Raw genomic sequence first — 19,590 nt, forward strand, 5'->3', positions numbered from 1 at the left:
TAAAAAGAAACAAGGTGGCATTAGCGCAGCAACTTATTGCCGGCTGCAACAAGTTGGGCTGAATTGCCCGCGAAAGGGATGGCAGACCAGTAAATTTTTTACGCTGAGGTTGGTGAAACACTGGCCCAGGTTGCCCAGAGAAGTGATAGATGCCCCATCCCTGGAAACACTGAAGGTCAGGTTGGACGGGGCTCTGAGCAACCTGATCCAGCTCTGGGGCCCCAACATCAGAAGGACACGGAGCTGTTGGAGCGGGGCCAGAGGAGGCCCCGGAGATGCTGGGAGGGCTGGAGCCCCTCTGCTGTGAGGACAGGCTGAGAGAGCTGGGGGGGTTCAGCCTGGAGAAGAGAAGGCTCCGGGGAGACCTTAGAGCCCCTTCCAGTCCCTAAAGGGGCTCCAGGAAAGCTGGGGAGGGACTCTGGATCAGGGAGGGGAGCCATACGATGAGAGGTAATGGTTTTAAACTGAAAGAGGGGAGATTTAGATGAGATATTAGGAAGAAATTGTTTACTCTCAGGGTGATGAGGCACTGGAACAGGTTGCCCATAGAGGTGGTAGATGCCCCATCCCTGGAGGTGTTCAAGGCCAGGCTGGATGGGGCTCTGAGCAACCTCATCTAGTTGAAGATGTCCCTGCTTATGGCCCCGGAGGGGGTTGGACTAGATGGCCTTTAGAGGTCCCTTCCAACCCAAACTGTTCCATGATTCTATGATTCTATGACTCACCATCGTGACACAGCAGGGGCCGGGGGGGAACACGGGGCAGGCAGCCGGACTGAGGGCAGCAGGCAGGGCCCCCCTCTGGCGCTGCCCTTCCACAGAGCTGGGGGTATGGCGCAGGGCAGAGACGGGCGAGGGAGCAGGAGGTGGCGCTGGGCCCCGCAAGACGTGCCAGGGTCAGCCAGGCGCCATGCTGCGGGTCGACATGAGTTGCTGCTCTCGGGGACACGGCATCTTAAGGCAGTATTTATTTATTTATCTATGTATTTTTTTTGTAGATAACAGCCCTCGCCCAGCCGCTAAAATGGCGGCCGAGCCCCTCCCCTGCCCGCCAGGGGGCGCTCGAGCCCCGGCCGAGCGGCGCTAAGGGAGCGGGCGGGCAATCTGATGGGCCCGCCCGGCCCGCCGGGTCGCCCGGGGCCTCCGCTCGCCCCGTGGCGGAGGAAAAGGAGAGTGGGTTGCCGAAGGAGCTTAGTTATGAGGTGGGGCAGGCCTCGGGAGGGAGCAGTTTCTTTTCCCTGGGGCGTCAGCTCGGCGGTCCTCGCCCCCAGCCCCCGGGTGAGGGTCTCTCCATTTTGTAGCGGGTGCTGAGGAGACACTGTCCCGCCTTCAGCGGAGCTGGCAGAGCATGAAGCACCTGGGAAGGCAGAGTCGGTAATTGAGGGCAATGTACGCTCAGGGCGAAGCGCAGTCACTGTTGGCGCAGACAAGGTTTTATGATTTTATTTTATTTATTTATTTATTTAAACCTAAACGCTTGCCTCTGGATGCCTTGGAGACATAAACATGCAGGCGTATTGGCTTCTACTCCACTCGTGAAAAGAATTGAATAGAGACTGAGGAGGTTTATTTTAGTTCGTTTTAATAATCAGCTGCTATAAAAAGTAATAGAACAGTGCATCTCTGCTGTGGAAACCGAGGGGTGTTTTTAAAATGCCTCAGCCTTGCACTGTCCGTTTAAAAACTCAGGGCTTTTCCAGTAATTGTTGGCTTCAGCCTGTATCTAACTAACTTGTATATTTCAGGGTCGGAAAAGGGGAGGGGATAAGAGGAAGGCAAACCCCAACCCAAGCCCTGGGCCCTGACCTTCACCAGAGTTAGGCAGGTTTCGCCCGGGGGGGCTCCTGTGTGGTTCAGTGGACGGAACCATCGTCTGGGTGAAACTGCCATCGCCGGCGTCCGTTACATGTCGTCCCAATAGCCGCCTGTTTTGCCAAAAGCTTGTGGAAACCAATTCTGTAGTTTGTTCTTGCGGTCATGAAGCAAAGCTTCCCCCTGCCCTGTGTTGTTGTTATTTTTTGGCTTGGTTTTTTTTTTTTTCCAGTAGTGAATTTTATCAGAATTGCATTCCCACTCACTGCCTCTTCCCTCCTCCCCTGCTCAGCAGCACTTCACTACGATGTGTTTTTTCTCTGCGAAGGCACTTAGGAGTCTATTGTCACAGCACCCTTTGGCTTTTTGTTTGTTTGTTTGTTGTTTGTTGTTGTTGGGTGAGCTGTTTAAATCTCTCCCTGAAAGGTGGTGGGTTTTTTTTTTGCCAAGCCTCAGATTTATGTGTGATGTCTCCATGTGCTCGCTCTCCAGGGTTTTAACAGCGTCTTTAGGATGTGTGCACCAGGACTGTATGCAAGAGTAGTGTTGCTGGTGCTGTATGCAGAGATAACATTGCCTTCCTATTTCCCTTGTTTAACAAGGCCAGTAATCTCATTAAGTTTCCCCACCCTTATGAGCTCTTCGTTGCCACCACTATTGTACTGGAATCTCACAATGAGTTATTTATCTATTATGCGCTCCCCATTCTTTCCAGTCATTGCTTTCTTGTAGGCGGCTACATACCTTTCATAGCAAGATTTGCATTTCTTATTCTGAGATATTTTACTTCTGGAGCTGCCTGTATTAAAATGCATTTTGTTTGAATGGGCTCACTTCAGTGAGTGATCCGTATTGTTCTGTATGACTGCTCTGTCCTAGCCATTATTTGCCACTCTGTCAGTTTTTGTCATCTGCGGATGTTTGCATCAGTAACTTTTTTTTTTTTTTATTGTGGAAAATGGTGAGTAGCACCTGGTCCTAGTATCATGGTCTTGTGCACTCCCCAGCCCATATTTTCCCCATTAGTTCTTGTCAGGAAACACTGGATGGACTTTCCTACAGCATCGCGTGCCTATAGTTACTCTCAGATTTGAATTCTTAACTCATTCCTGTGTTAGCTTTCCCTGTACTGGGGTGGTGGGGTTTTTTTTGTTTTGTTTTGGTTTTTTTTTTTTTTTTTTGATTGATGTAAGGTTAATTGGTTCATTAGATAGCCATTCCTGTAATTTCAGTTTTGAAATGATCCCTGGGCTTGGAATGTGGAAATACTTCATTGCGTTGGGATAACAGTTTCCCGCATGCCTCTGTAATGCATGGCGCTCTCCCTGCTGTCTCAGACAGCTTAAGTGTGATTGAGTAACTAGAGCCAGTTGAAACACGTTGTCGCCTTCCAGCCCTGTTCTTAGTTTCTGAATTTCCTCCTTTTCCTCCTGAATCCCAAAAGGCTTTATTAAGACAGCTTTGTGGGAACCATTAACTCTAAGCTGCATAATTATGTTACTATGAGCTTTGACTCAGTTTATAGTAGGAAAAAAAATAAATGCATGCATCTCTAGAAATTTATATTCCTCAATGACAGAATTTTAACTTAGTAAATTAAAAGGTTTACTCAATTTACCTAGGAACCTACAGTAATTAACAGCAAGAGGGTTTACCTGCAGAACTGCTAAATGCAATAAAATAGGTTCTGTGAAAACATGACACTCTAATGAGCTGCCATGTTATTATGCTTGTTCTTCACCTTCCAAATTGCATGTAAGACTCTTAGGCACTTAAAGAAAGGGATGGTGTAGCTGTTTAGCTTGCTTTGTTTAGAAGTGGGGAACAATATTTAGTGTATTTCTCTTCATTTAGGGCTAGATTTTATGTCATCCTTGCATAGCTCAGAATTGCATGCATTTGTGAAGCTAGAAATCAGGCAAGGATTTTTTTTTCCTATTTTTTTTTAAGGCATGAGTACAAACAGTGGTGCAGTTAAGATAATCCTCATGCCAGTATCTGTGTGATACTGTGTGACTTCACTCTCACTGGTGTGTTTTTAGACCACCTAATGACGGGCCATCTCCCTTTCCCCCTCCATCCCCAGCACACCCCCTTACTAAAGCAGGGCAGTGTCTGAGTGTCACCCAGCATGTTCCTGTTCCTCCGTCACCCTCACAGTGCCAACTGCAATAGCCAATATTGTCTCTCGTGATTAGGAGGTGGCAGGAGAAGCGAACCTTTCCACTGTCTTTTCCAACCTGAAAGGCCTAAGACATTTTTAGTGATCTGCAACAAATACGCAGGTTCCTGGGATGGATGAACAGACAAGCTGTGTTTTTCAGATTTTGGTTGTGCACTCAATTAAGCGTTTGCATCTTTATTTACATTACGCCTCTTGAAGAATGGTCTGGGGGCGAGGAGCGGGGCTTTATCTATTATTAGTGTTTTGACTTTTTGTATAATTCACACAGTTAAATTTGCCTCATATGGTCACTCTGCTACAAAGCTAAAAACTTCAGAGGAAAAATTAAAGCCTTAAGCTCTGTCCATCAGCATGGCAGCTATAGACCATGTGTTCCTTTTTTCCCGGGGGAAAAAAATTGGCACCTACCCATCAATTAACTGGTTTTCATTTTGTCTTTTTTTTTTTTTTTTTTTTTGGCTTATTGAGCCCCAGCAACTTGTGTGTGCAGTCAAAGATCAATTTAATTTTATAAGCATTGCATATTTAGTCCTTAGCACTAATTGGCTGTAGATGAGAAGCTGATCAGTCTGGTCGGTTTGGATGTGGCTTTGCAGCGAGGGGTATGATGTCACTGTGCCTGTGCTGTTCAGTTTATGCTGTGTGATGCTCTCTGCTTTGGCTTATTTTTAACCCTGGCAGCCTCTAATAAATGTCAAATAAGCAGCTTCTAATAAGCTGCTTAGAAGCTGTCTTTAATGAGTGTCTTGCTTTGCGTTTCCCGTCCCCAAAGAATTACACACTAGTCTCTTCCTCTTTTTCTTAAAGGTTCTCAAGCTGGCCATATGTGTAGCTGTAGCTTGCCATTCTGGAGTTAGCAGTAAACTAAGGTATTGACACTTTTAGATTTGTTTTTCTTTTTTTTCTGAGAACAGAATTCAAACATTTTGTCATCTCAGATTCTCTGCAAATGCAGCCTATTGTCTCATAGGCAGTAATTTTAAATGTTATTTCATGCGGTATTTTTTCTTTTACAGTCTTTCAGCCATCACTTTAAAAGTGCCTCTGAAGAGTGGCAGTGGCAATGGGCATTTTTTTTTCCCCATGTCAAATGCAAATGTCCCACCTCCTAAGTGCGAACATACAAAGCTCTCTTCCTGGCTTTTAATTTTTCTATTTATTTTTTTTTTTAATAACAAAATTAGGCCACAGTTAGCTAAGCAGAGTGACCTGATTCATGCTGGATCAACACGTTATCAACTCGAGGTTGTCACTACAAAGTAAGCGTGGTGAAGTCTGCCTGTTCCAACTAAAATCAAAGCAGTCTCTTGACATACAGCAGTGCTGAAGTCAGCAGTTTCTGCAAAGTGGATCTAAATGCGGATTGAAGGATCTCTTCTGTGTATATATGTAACTACCAGTGCCAAGCTCATTATTTATAATCAAATACTTTTTGTTGTATTTTTACTCGGGAGAACATGAGAGAAAAAGTTCTAAGTGATTCTTTCCTTATCTCTAAAAGATTTGGCTTTGTGAGGTATATTGAATGTTTTCTCTAAAGTAGGCCACCTGAGAGATCCCATGGCGTAATTCACTTTGCTGAGTTAGCAGATGAGGCCATCGGACAGAGTCAAAAAAGCTACTGCCAACCGTGAGGCAAATCAATACCACCGCAACTGGATCAGCTTGCTTCTTCCGATACAACGAGAAAAGCAATGGCACAGATGCAATATCTGACATACAGATTTAAAAAACAAATATAAACACAAACACACACACACACACACACATTGGGTTGGCTTTTATTGGAAAGCCTAGATGCAATCTATAGTTATCAATTTGTGGAAAATTCAGGACACATATAAAGTTAAGAAGGCAAATTAAAAGAACAATACAAATCAGACGAAATATACATTTCAAAATATCAGGATAGCATTTTGACTGGCATTGCCTAAAATACTTAGAATCTCCTTTCTTTCTTTTTTTTTTTGTAATATGCTTCTTTTAATTATACATATTTTTTTCTTTAAAAAGATCTTTTGTTTATATATTCCCCAAGGTCACTATTTCCTGCAGGAGCATGTCCAGATCACAAGTCTTTTTTTAGCAAGAAATAGGCTCATTATACCTACTAACAAGGCCACTAATTGGCTTGATTTGACTTTATCTAAAATGATCACCAACAGATACTATAATTTGTTGTTTATTGGTGCCAGAACAAAGGAGAAGGAACTGGTACGCGTCAAGTAGAAGATATATTTCATTGTTGACATGTTATACAAGCTTTTCATATTCAAACAGAACAGAAACATTTGACATAATTTAGAATATGAGCCTATTTCAACAGAGAGCACTTACAGCATGCTAAATACAGTGCTGTGGAAGAGCCACCCAACAGAACTGCGAACACCTAGCATTTTACATCTTTAAAAAGAATACGTAGATCAATTGACACGCCTCTGGGGTCTGACATATCATCCTCTCTAAATTTAGGGCCCTCAAGACTTCAAGGGTAAAAATACTAACTAATCTGTGCTTTCATTCTAATAGATGATTAGCATTCGTTATATGTGTAATTAGTTCCGTATGCTCTACCAAATACACACATACAGTAATAGCACTGGTACTGTAGATTCGGTAGCGACTTGGCTGGGAGAAATTCAAATCTGTTTATCAAACAATCCTAATGTGCAATTTAGAGTATGTAATACCATAGACTCTCAGAATACAAAGCAGTTAGAAAACTATTTTTATTACATCCACTTGAACCATTCATAGTTAAGACACGTTCACTTACTATGTTTCGTCATTATAATACATGGATAGAAATACTGTGTATATTTCAATGAACATCAAAAAACCCCAATTTTGTCTCATCTTAAAAATATTTAATTTTGTGGCTGAATTTAGTGCTCATGAGAGTAAAGCTCTAAGAATGGTTTCAGCCAAGGTGTAGAACAGATGCCATAGATGCCACCACAGGCTTCCTATAAGGAACCAGCTGCACACTTCAGTTCTGTCCTGCAGCAAATGTACTGGGCCTTGGAGCAGAGCGTGCCAGATCTATGCAGTGGTGTGGGGATGCAGACTAGGCACTAGAACTGGACCTTCCTCTCCATCCCCAGGTTCAGCGTTCACAGCAATGGGATTTGATCTGCCAGCTGAAGGCCAGGAGATGAACCTACTGAACAGCCTGCCTGCCTAAAGAGCAATTCTGTAGCATCAGGTCAGAGGTACGCTTCTTCTATCTGGAGTTATAACATCTAAAAGAGCTGTATTATACAGAAGACAAAGTTGACATAACTGGATGAAACTACATCATTTCTTCTTCTTCTTCTACATACAATTTGCCAAGCACCTGAGACACTATTCTCTCCATTGTGAAACAAAGCTTCTAAAAAAACAACAGAAACCCCACCTGGTATGAATAAATGTCCATTTATTACGTTAGGGCTGGAAAAAGACAAGGAAAACCCAACCTATTAAAGTCTTCCATCATAATAAACGAGACTTATTTGGTTACTGTGCCTTCTAACAATGACTGATGAAGTGGCACTGGCCTGGGTGACAGGAGCAGTACGGGAGGGGAGGGAGCTGCGGTCTGGTTCGGCCAGCCACTTTGGAGTGTCCCATCCTATCAGCAGAGTGATAGATGCACAGCTTTAAACCTAATACAAAAATATTAACACTTTTGGACATTAGTCATCACTGTTATATCTCTACAATATAATCCTTTATACTGTACAGCTATAACATAAAAGGTGCAATTCCTTTTTCTTTAAAAAAATCACACACAGCACATGTTTTTATCATTTTATTTTTAAGTATAAACTTTTTTAAACACTTTACATAAATTAACTCCTCTGAGACTAATATTTGATGTACAGTAAATTGTAATTCATATAAAAATCCATAAACAACTTGTCTCACATAATTTACAAAAAAATCAGGGTTTCCTTTGCTTATCTGCAACAAGGATTCTACTTGCCATTTTCCCCCCAAGGCAAACCATGTTAGCATTGTAAAATCCATTATTAAATTCCCATGGTAGCATAAGTCACTTGTGCCAATGTCCTTTTAGAAAGCAGCACAGTTTAAAGCAGTTGGGTTGTCTATAAACAGTAATTTTTGCCCCACGTTTTAAAATTAACAGATATATACCACATCCTATGCAGTGAGAAAGAGAGAGAAAGAGAGAGAGAGAAAGAGAGAGACTACTTCTGGTAAGCAAAGGTCAACAATTCAGTAATGTATTTGGAAACACTGTACGGGTCTGTATCTTAATTAAATACAGTGCCTCAAAGGAACAGCCAGCCTGTTGCAAAATCTGTAGGCCTTTTTCTTTTCTTTTTTCTTCTTTTTAATACTTTTCAGTCCAACTTGAGTGCAGCGATATGCATATGTAAACATATTCTTTAAAGCAGATCACCTTTAAGGTCATTGAGAAAAAAAAAGTTTTGTCATTAGCAGTATCATTCTTCTGGAAGGCGCTCTTTTCGTTGCAGAGTCTGTTTGGATTGTGCTACAGAAAAAATCTGAGCAAAGGTGTAAGCTTAGGCTTAAGTAGTAATGCAGCAAAACAGTTTGGTCTCCTTTTTAGAAGACACTGGTACACAGTCTCTTTGGCAGCCTGAGCTAAGCCAGTGTGTTACCTCTTTCCTATCTCGCTTTGTCTGAGGAACTGTATATTGTTAGCGCTGTCTGCTAATTCTGGATATTGCTCCACAGAGAGTACATAGTACCCATCGTATCCTTGTACCTTCCCAGCACTTAGCAACTGCCTCTTTTCTCCTTCTGTCCACAACCTGGCGCCTTCCTCTCCATCTCTGACTCTCTGTTGTTCTCTGGCCCAGGCACTGGAAAGAGCTCTTTGCCTGGCTTGCTCTAGTATTCGGGCCTTCTCCTCATCAAGCGTCATGCCGTAGCGGACGTGAAGCGCTAAAGCGCCGTATTGCATTTCAACATCAGCAAACCTACGAGTCCTGCCATTCACCACAGTGGTGGACTGGGAGACAGTGACGTTGATGCCGTTCTCCAGGGCCTTCCGCCCGCTCGTCAGCCTCAGTGTCCCAAGGTCACTCTCGGGGGAGGTTGTCTTGATGAAATAGTGCGTGTCCTTGCCCTCAACGGTGAAATGCAAGTTTTCTAGGTAGTAGGCGTTGTTCAGAACAGCTGCCACTTTTATGCAGTCCTCGTTGGCAATGTTGAGCACGTTTGTTTGCACTTTGCCTTGATTGACAGCCAGCATCACCCCTTTCCCAATCAGAGACTTCACCGTAGCAAACCACAGCCATGACTTCTCTCCGCTGGATTTCCGTCTGCTGACCTGCACTTCTGCCATCTTTCCCAGGGAAAGGAAAGCCTTTGCTTGTCTCGCCACTTGTTGTTGCACTCCCGAAATTGGCTGTAAACAAGAACAGACAGAAGTTTTACCAGCCATCTGTACCCCTCTAGATGCCAAACAGCCAGGCTTTCTTGGTGTGCTGCCCGTGGACGACAACAGGATATGCCACAACTGACAGCGCCAAAGAGTTAATTAAATCTACATACTCTACATACTGTGTGTTCTGCTGAGTTACAAGACTATTTTGTGTGATAATGTTCAGTGCTTTTTCTCTTTGTCTCCCCGAGAACCTGCACAAAAATAAGATCAAACTTCAGAGGCTGCTTACTGGGCTGGCGCAGGACAGACCTTTGCAATACTAAATATGGGTAAGAGCTCTCTTACTACAGTGTCATCTCATCCTCTGATCTGGTTCGACTGTGATTCCTGTCTACTGTGGGTCCACCCAAATTGAGGAGATTTTTGCAGGTCACGAGGCTGTGCGTTAGAACTGGAACAAGCCTTTCGTTACGCTGAGTCAGGAGCTGGAGCCTCTCAGGTAGCTGCAGTCTGACACCAAACTGCAGGGAGGCTCTCGTAACCCCTCAAGCTGTTAAAGAAAGAGGGGGGAAATCGAACTGTAATGATAGCCTTTACAGTAAAAGAGAAGGAAGCAAATGGTGCAGAGCAAAGGGGGTGGAATATTGGGGACTGATGCCCTTTCTTGCAAAAAATTGCAGAAACTGATAAAAGGGGATGTGTGAAAAAGCTCCAGCCAGTTCAGTTGTGTGAGCTTCCATTTCACTGCAGGTATCAGCATGCTGCCTAGAAGAGACGAGCAGCTTCTCTCCCCGGAACTTTAGGGGGGTGCCGTCCTGAATACAGCAGAGTGCTTTGTTGACAGCTAGCAAGGAGAAGGGGCAATGAATGAAAAGAACCTACCAGCAAGTCTGAAATATGCTCGCTTGGTATTTCGTGTTTTACCATATCTGGGGTGTTCTTGTTGAAAAGGTAGGTGTGCTATAAAGGGGAGGAAGTAAGAGGTGCAATCGTGAGGTGCAAAAGCACAAGATGGAAAAACTAGGATAGGAGAAGCTGTTTAAAAAGTTTGCTTGGCTGTTAAGAGCTATGTGTGGCCCAGTAGGCCAGCTGGACTCTTGGTGATGAGCGAGGGTAGCTGGGGAACGGGACCTGACAGTAGAACTGCTGTGGTTAGCCAGAGCAGGTAGAAGCTCAGGAGCAGCGAGCGGGAATGGTTAGCTCACGCAGCGACGTAGTGGGGCAGCTCATGTTATGGGGTCAACTGTGGCTGGGGTGAGACCTTACAACTGCGCAGAACAGGCATATCTTATCTGTCTAACCCTGGGTCTTAACAGCTACAAGCTGTGAACGAGCAAGTATTGACGGAGGTGGGGAGCAGACAGCTAGCTGCCCTAGCAGTTGTCTCAGCAGGAAACAGAGAGAAGATTTAAATAGCTTTGGCTGCACTTTTGAAAAGGAGCACTTAGTTTCTGTAGATGATCCAGTTTATCTTCCAATTGACCCCTTCTCCTTTCAGTAAAAATACTGTTTAACCCACTTGATTTATTGCTGACAAATGAGGCAAAAGCCTGTTTAGTTTTCCCAAATTTCTGGGTGGGAGACCAAGCAGGAGTCATTAACAGACTCCTACAGGCTTCATTCAGCCTTGCTGCTAATCAAAGCCTGGCAAAAGGCTTGCAAAGCCTTCTCTGCTCTGCCAGGAGGGCGGCTTTCTGGAGGGGATGGTTCCCGAGGGAATTATGAATTGACTTGGGCTCTCAACTCTCTTGAATGTGGCAGATTCCTGACTGCACTTGCTAACAAGTATGGATTTCAGCTGTTGTAAATCCTACATGAAAGGTATTGAGCACAAAAATATATTCTAGACAGCACACTCATCAGTGAGAGCAGTGAGATGCTATAGCAACTTCATAATAACAAAGTTTGTTTATTTTTAACATGTATCCTCAGAGCTCTGAAGCAAAACCTCTGAGCTCGGTAAAGCTCACTCACTCCAGAATGTGTGTTTTGTGGTTTGTGTGTTTACTTCTGGCTCCTGATTGCATTTGCTTGTTCAACAGAGAATACCATAGTTGCAGCTTCTTCCTACCTGAGAATTTTGAATCTTTGTGTTCCTCCCGCTTCTCTCTTTCTCTCTGTCATGTCCCATGCCCCTGCGGCTCCTCACATTGCTGAGCTCTGTCGTGAAGTTTTTTGACAACTATCTGTCTGCTCTCATCGCTTTGACCAGACTGGTTCTTTTCCTGATGCACGTTTGCTAGTGTTAGTGGATAATTGCATTCTTTTGAGATCTAAATAAACAGCCTCTTATAGTTCTTCACAGCCATGCCGGATGACAGGTCTCTTATCTCCTGATACAACCACCTTGCCTGGAGTACTTGCAGTGCTCCTCCTTGACTGCCTCTGCTGTTCATGGAAGACACTATTCTCATGCTGTGCTCTAAGGTCTTTTCCCATACTCAATCCTTGGCTATTAAAAAATATATACAGCGGGTCACTTCATGCATGCAAAATTAGCTTCCATATGCTCCCTTCTGCTGGGCCTACTAATGTTTTTTTGTCTAAATTAGGTTGTAAGGTTCTTCAAGATCATAGAATCATACAATCATAGGGTTGGAAGGGCCCTCTGGAGATCACCCAGTCCAACCCCCTGCCAGAGCAGGGTCACCCAGAGCAGGTGGCACAGGAACGCATCCAGGCGGGTTTGGAATGTCTCCAGAGACGGAGACTCCACCACCTCTCTGGGCAGCCTGTGCCAGGGCTCTGCCACCCTCACAGCAAAGAACTTCCTCCTCATGTTTAGGTGGAACTTCCTATGTTCAAGTTTGTGCCCATTGCCCCTTGTCCTGTCGCTGGGCACCACTGAAAAGAGCCTGGCCCCATCCTCCTGACACCCACCCTTTAAGTATTTTTAAGTGTTGATAAGATCCCCCCTCAGCCGTCTTTTTTCCAGACTAAAGAGACCCAAATCCCTCAGCCTTTCTTCATAAGAGAGATGTTCCAATCCCCTAATCATCTTGGTAGCTCTCTGCTGCACCCTCTCCAGCAGTTCCCTGTCCCTCTTGAACCGGGGAGCCCAGAACTGGACACAGTACTCCAGGTGCGGCCTCACCAGGGCAGAGTAGAGGGGGAGGATGACCTCCCTCGACCTGCTGGCCACACTCTTCTTGATGCACCCCAGGGTGCCATTGGCCTTCTTGTCCACGAGGGCACATTGCTGGCTCATGGTCATCCCGTTGTCCACCAGGACTCCCAGGTCTCTTTCCCGTGAGCTGCTCTCCAGCAGGTCAGCCCCCAGCCTGTGCTGGTGCCTGGGGTTATTCCTCCCCAGGTGCAGCACCCTACGCTTGCCCTTATTGAATATCATAAGGTTCCTCTTTGCCCAAATCTCCAAATCCTCTTTTAATCTCGTAAAGTTCTCTATCATGGTTCTTGTTAAGAGATCTGTTTTTGACTGCTCACAATGGGATTTTACTGCCTCTTAATGCTTCCATCTTAACTGAGAATCATAGGATTTTTGAGGGCACAGGTCTTTGATTTTTGAGTAACTTTGATTTGTAAATATTATTTTCTTAAATAGCAGATTAAGATTTTAACTTCCACATTTGTTTCTTCCATGATTTAAAACTGTAGCAGGTTTTCAGGACTGAAGTTCATTTTTTTTCCTCCCAAAGAACTTCATAAGCACCTGGAGTTTTGGTTTTATGTAATATAATGGGTTTTACCTCAGGTAATTTCATTTTCAATATTTTATCTTTACATATAAAACACGGTTAATATTAAAGAGAAGTAAAATTGTAGTGGTGCCTGGTATGCATAATTTATATCACCTGTTCTTCTGTTTATTTCACAGTCTATTTTTTACTACAGTGTTCAGTTTCTGCCTTCAGGCAGAGTGTTAGTACAAATCTAATCTCTGTAGTTTCTGCTAGGAAACTTAGACGTCTTTAAAAGGCCTTAAACTTCTTTTCATTGATTATTGTCTTTCTGCATTTTTATTATTGCTGAAAGCAAACAAGAGCTTATTTAAAATGGTACCTAACTTAGCAAATCTGTAAGAAAAAACACCATCTGTAATTTCTTAAATTCATTTGAAAGTAGATAAAAATTAGAGGTTTGAAAAGCACTGTTCAGATTTAATTTAGCAAGTAACCCTGTCAGGTTTACCCATGTCTAATAAGATCTGAATAGAAGGGAACATTCTGTCCTGTCCCGTTTGTATGTTTAGTTTTGTTTCTTACTGGAATGTCCTCCCATTGCTGGCTCTTCACAAGTTCATAAGAAGGTTCTGTTAAATCAAATTTCGGAACAGGGAAACCAGGAATGGCGTTGTGCAGATGGAAGCCGAAGGTCACCAGCCAACTGTTAACATCTGCAAGAGAATTATTAAAAAAAGAAGAGAAAAATATTAGAATTGTTCTATGTTTTGCAATCATACCATTTTTACATGGAATACTTTTTGTCAGAGTTGATTTCCTTCTGTAACATGAAAATTATTAAACAGTCTTCGTTTTGCTATGGATGGATTTGTACTACCGCTAGAACAGCAAGGCCTGTGCAGTAAACTTGAAGTTCTAAACTTACAAGAAAACTTCTGTTCTATGTAAGAATTCCATTATGCTTGTTTGAAAGGCATTACAGGTTTCAGCAATTCTGAAGGCCTCAGTGACTTCCAGAACAACTATAGGAGCGCAAAGTGAGGTTCCTTCTAATATAGCCTAAACTAATTGGGATTTCATGGTCAGGCTGAACAGGCTCCATGTCGTGCCTTCAACCTCAATACTTTAAAACAAAGGAAAAAAGAAGTAGTGCTGCAGAGTACATCCTGTCCTTTTGTTACGTATGCGTTACTGTAATGTCGTCAAACTAGCCCTGAAGTAACACCTATACAGCCAATTACCTTCTAAATGATTTGGCCAATATTTTATGTTGATTCAAGAGAAATCTCCCCCTCTTCAATGTGAGGTTGGACTGATGAAATTAAAAACTAATGAAATGTATTACCGTTGCATCAGTAAGCAGACAGGATACTAAATTAGCATTAGATAACATTATTTGTGATACATTTTATGTTCTGTAAAAAATACATAAATTAGGGATGCCAACAATCAATTAGTTAACAATTGTTGGGCAAGAATGGGTGCTCTGCCTTGTTTCTGTCGTTCTACCCTATCTTTCACAAATACTAAGCTTTGCACAAGTTGGCAGAGTGCTCCTTACTGAGTCTAGCAGCTTTCATTTAAGAAAGACCCAAATAAGTGGAACAAGGAACCAAATTTTTCCAAATGTCAAAAGAATTAAAAAATATTTACCTTAAAATAATTTCTAACCGTTCCAGATAAATGATGCGCCTCATGAGGCTCTGCATGTAAAACTGCCAGTCAGAGAAATTGCTCTTTGTAATGATAACCTTATATGAGCAGTGCATGGCTATGTATTCCATACATCAAAGATGTTAAGAAAAGAACTAAAACTGTATTTTGAGGGCAATTTTTGAACTAAGTGCATCATTTTCAATGCCACAAAGAATCTGATTGCAACTGCATCCCCTACAGCACATGCTGCTGAAAGAGGACAGATTCAAAGGTCTGTTATTATCCTTGCTCCCAGGCAGCACGTTAGCAACCCTGTTAATAGCTGCTCTTTGTTAAATTAATGCAAACCCACTTGATTCCCAGGATGCTTTTCTGAGTGGTAGTCTCGCAGCTCATAAGTAAGTGGGGCTGAGCACCTCCAGTAGTCTGGCACTGTCTGCGTAAAATATTTTGGATTATTTACATCTATTAAAATATGAAAATTCAAATGTATCTGAGCCATGCATTTTTCAGAAACTTCTGGTGATGTGCAATCAGGGTTTTTTGTATGTAGAATAATGGAAAACACTACACATCACTAACTAGACCCACAAAAAGCAATAGGTTCCCTAAGAACTCAGTTATACAAGAAGCAGCACGTTAGCAGCTTTCTGTTGCCGAAAGAGAAGTTCACGCTCCTTTTTGTATATCCAGCTCCTTCCTTGCTTCTGGCTGTGTACTCATTAATTTGTGCTGGCCTGGAGCATATTGGACTTCTCTTTCTTAGCCAAATTACATTAGTAGCCTTGCAAAAACCTACCCTGGAAAATATCAGCCAACCTGCAGTGAATATTTGCTGCCATGTTAATGAGGTCAGTCGGTCACAGAAAGACCCCTCCTGCCCTGGCTACCTTACAGTCTCACTCCCTCTTGCCTTTGGTCTTTCTGGTCTATGAATATGCAATTTTTACTGCTCAGTAGCCCAGAGCCACAAAGAAGCCTGACTCTAATCCGCATGTAAGGAGATTCTCATGAATGGTCTTGAGGGGTTCTTACTTTTGTACTTGCTCAGGGAGTCTATTTTTTTCATAATAAGAGCACTGCGTAACGTGTAACAGTATTGGAAGGAGAACCTAGAGCTCCTCTTCCCTCTCCCAATGCACTGAGATCTTGAGCTGAGGCACCGTGTGTTACAGTTCAGTCAGTGGGAGAGGACGAGATGTACTCCACTGGTACTCCAAAATATACTTCGGAAAACCCAACCCCTCAGTATACACTGAAATGCACTGAATTATGTTTTTGGGTCCAATATTGAAGCAGCACAAGGACTGTGTAGGGCACAAGGTTTAGGTTTAGTTACTTAAACCTGAAAGCTAATAATGGCCTGTGGATCCTAATCTCTTACACAGGTACCTAAATCAATGTCTAAACCTTAGATGAGATATTTTCAGGATCTCCCATTTGCTATTTCACTATTCCTGATAAGTGTGTTTGCTGTAATTATTCTCATTGTTAAGTGCTTAACGCTTCCTCATAAATAACTTTTCCAAATAGGACATACTGAGATACTTCACCAAAATTGTGAATTCCAGTCTCAATTGGATGGCTATAGTCCAGCACCCCCAAGCTAAAATCCCTTTGTTGCTGTGTTTCTAAAAGCCAAGTACTTTTCTGAACAATTATCTTCCCTGAGAGTTTCTTTACTAACCTTCCCTGGACAATATCCTCAGCCTGTAACTCAGATGATAATCAGATTCCAGATTATTAGAACACAGATAGGGAAATTTTTGAGCAAGTGGGAGACAGTCTTGCAATTAAATAACCTTTTACCTGTGATATAATCCTTCACATCGTGTATTTTACTGGCTGGGTTGTTATTTCTAAACATGTACAAATTAAAAGGAGCTGGATCCTTTCCAATTCTCTTCCAGATTTCAATATCGGGCGTTGTCCACCGGCCTGCCAATATGTCGTAATCTCTTTCTCCAAAGTGGACGAGCTTGGTCAGTGGGTCGTATAAGCCTCCATGGAATCCTATTACCAGCTGGAAATCAAGGTTAGAGTCGAAATAGATCTCTCCATAAGCAGTGTATTGAATTTGTTTAAGCATGAGACCATTGCTACTGAAAACAGCCAGTGGTGTCCCTGTATTGTCCGATGCAATGTAAAACTCGTCTCCACTGCTAATTTCCATGGCAAAAAGGTGTCCTTGCAGATCATAGTAAAGAGATGTGATTTCCGAACTCGAGTGGTTATACACATGAGTTATCCTGGTTGGGTAAGTAAGGTCTGCGTAAAAAAACTGGAGATGCTGTCCAAGGCTAGTTTTAGTGGAGACTCGTCGTCCGAGTCCATCATAACGGTAAATCACCGTCCACCCGCTGCCTTTGCTATAAACTCGAGTAAGAAGGCCCTTTGAACTGTATTCAAAGATTTCAGTACCCCTCTGGCGCAGAAATCCATCTTCATCTAATCGGTATTGAACATCCCCCAGTCGAGTTATTCTGTCTCTCAGGTCATAGCGAAGCGGTGTCAAACGGGCGCTGCTGCTGGGGTTGAGCAAGTGGAGGTTGCCGTTCAGGTCATAGTTATATCGCCACATTATTTTTTCATTCAGATAAACTGTCTGGAGCTGACCATCTACATCATATTCGTAAGCATATTTCGTGGTGTTGGCAAATGGCCCAATCTTAATTTCTCTTTTTGTCACTCGTCCCATGTTATCGTACTGAATTGTAATCCAATACATTAATGACCGAAATATTTCATACTGAATTTCCTTGATGCGGCCATGTGCATCAAAGTGTTTTGTGTAGGTCATTACAGCTGTCGAAATGATCTGGTTAATATCATAATATATAACTCCAAATTTTCCAAACTGTTCAACTTTGCCAGAGATATCATCAAACTGGTAGAGATCAATAGGCAGTGGGGTTTCATTGATGACGCCTTGCATGCTAGTCACTCTGAAGCTATTGTCATAGCTGTAGTCAAATCGGGCATTTACCATTCCGTCTTCGCTAAAGCGGAAAATCTGTCTGTCAATCAATGGGCCAATTTGCCTGTATCTAATGGTGCAGATAAAACCATCGCTTTGCAGGTTTACTGTTTTCAGGACTCCTGCTGTCTCATCATAAGTAAAACTAACTCTTGTACTATCGTATAGAATTTCTGAGAGCTTGGTCTGCCGTCTGTACTTGAATAATACTCTTCGGCTTGTCCCCAGGAAAGCAGTTTGAAGGAGCTGCCCTTCTTCATTGTAGTCCATTATAACAGAAGCATTACTTTCCGGGGGGTTGTATATATTCCGGTAATAGCCAATGGAGCGGATAGTCTGCATGGTATGACGAGCAACACTGGGCATGGTGACAGCAGAAAGCCGATCCAACAAATCATATTCGAAGATATACTGCCGTTGGCTATGAAGCAGAAGAACCATTGACTGAAAATTAAGAACAGATTTTTACCATGTGACAAATGGTGGATTATCCCCCCATATACTGATACTATTTCTTCACAAAAACGTGACATTCCCACTTGAGAAAATTATCTCCTCTTTAATTGAGTTATCCTTGACCTTACATGTTGTTAACATCTCCCTGCCTAATTTACTTGGATGCTTAATTGTAAGGGGTTCTGTAATTAGTAGTTCCACATTCATAATTTGCTACTTGTTATGACTGTATCACTCTTTTATCAAGCACTCACAGCTAAACAGCAGATTGTCAATGGATTCAGATAAGTCATGTTTAATATGGGAAGAAGTAAAACTGTCTTAGAGCCATTAACTCACGAGGAGAACAACATATGGGAGATACAATTTCTTCCCTACAATTAGAGAGGATTTTGAAGAATCTGAATAGCCTGAGATCCCTGAATACTGTGTTCTTGTTCTGTAGGCTTTTCAGACACAGGCAAAACGATTGTTTGAGTATTTATATCAAAAGGAGCTACTCGGAATTATTCTGACATTTTTCTGATGTGTGGCTATTATGTATCATAGGTCTTGATTAAATTATGTCTGCAATGACTAGTAAACAGTATTTGCTGAGCAACAGCTTCAGTAGAAATATATTTAAACCCCAGAAGGAAATGGATTCTCTTTTTGCATAGCAGGCGTGAGATCTCACAAGGGGGATTTTCACAGGTATTTCTAGAGGGAGAGCTATTTTTCAGCAATCGTTGTATATAACGAAGATTCTTCACCTATCATTTATTTCGATGCCACAACATATAGCAAGTACAAATTGACAGCTGAAACTATTTAGAAGCAAGAGCTTTTCTTGGTAGTGAAAAAAACCAACAGTGAAGAATTTACAAACTGTTTTCAGCTGAATTACGCTGCAGGGATCTAGTCCCTGAACCTTATTTTAAGCGTTAAGAATAAAGGTAAATACAGATGCTTCTTGTTAGTCAGTGGCCTAAATAATTTAAAAAGACATCAATTCCTAGCAATTAGCTACAGCGTGATTACGTATCTATTGTATAAAACATTCCCCTAGGAATCACATGTTGATACTTAGAATAATTGAAATGTGCTTCTACTACCTGGTTTTGCTTTGTATGCAGCAGTCAGATGCTGCAGAATTTCAGCCCATTCGAAGCGTTTTTTAAAACCTGAGTGTTCTTTACCTTTTCCAAGTAGGTGTAACTCCAGGTTTTCCCATCAGCAAACACTCTAGACACTATCCTTCCCTGTCCATCATACTCTATTTTTTCACTAGTCGTCCCTCGCTGTATGCTGCCTATTTGACCCGTGGATGAGTAGGTAACATTGACAGCCATCAGCTTGCTGCTCGGTAGCCACAGGGTGGGGTGGCCTGACGTGTCGTAGGCAATCCTCAGCAGGAATTTACGGTGGTCATCGTAGATCTTTTCTGTCTTTGTGGTTCGATCAAAGTCAACTGAAAGGAGGTTTCTGCCATTAACCTTTTTAAAGCAAACAAAATGACACAA

General features: G+C 42.6%; 1 protein-coding gene across 25 annotated transcripts in view; it reads right to left on the reverse strand.

The window, feature by feature from the left end:
* Nucleotides 1-7,396: 7,396 nt before the first annotated feature.
* The window catches only part of TENM3 (teneurin transmembrane protein 3), a 1,409,904-nt gene continuing 1,397,710 nt past the window's right edge, over nucleotides 7,397-19,590 (reverse strand). For all 25 annotated transcript variants that reach the window (XM_063335478.1, XM_063335480.1, XM_063335491.1 and 22 more), the window contains 4 exons: nucleotides 19,267-19,563; nucleotides 16,465-18,076; nucleotides 13,582-13,712; nucleotides 7,397-9,379 (listed from right to left, as the gene is read on the reverse strand). In XM_063335478.1, the coding sequence (XP_063191548.1) occupies nucleotides 8,624-9,379; nucleotides 13,582-13,712; nucleotides 16,465-18,076; nucleotides 19,267-19,563 (2,796 nt within the window). In that variant the 3' untranslated portion in view covers nucleotides 7,397-8,623. The remainder of the gene's footprint in view (nucleotides 9,380-13,581; nucleotides 13,713-16,464; nucleotides 18,077-19,266; nucleotides 19,564-19,590) is intronic.

The sequence above is a fragment of the Chroicocephalus ridibundus genome, chromosome 5 (assembly GCF_963924245.1).
Source record: "Chroicocephalus ridibundus chromosome 5, bChrRid1.1, whole genome shotgun sequence".
NCBI lineage: Eukaryota > Metazoa > Chordata > Aves > Charadriiformes > Laridae > Chroicocephalus > Chroicocephalus ridibundus.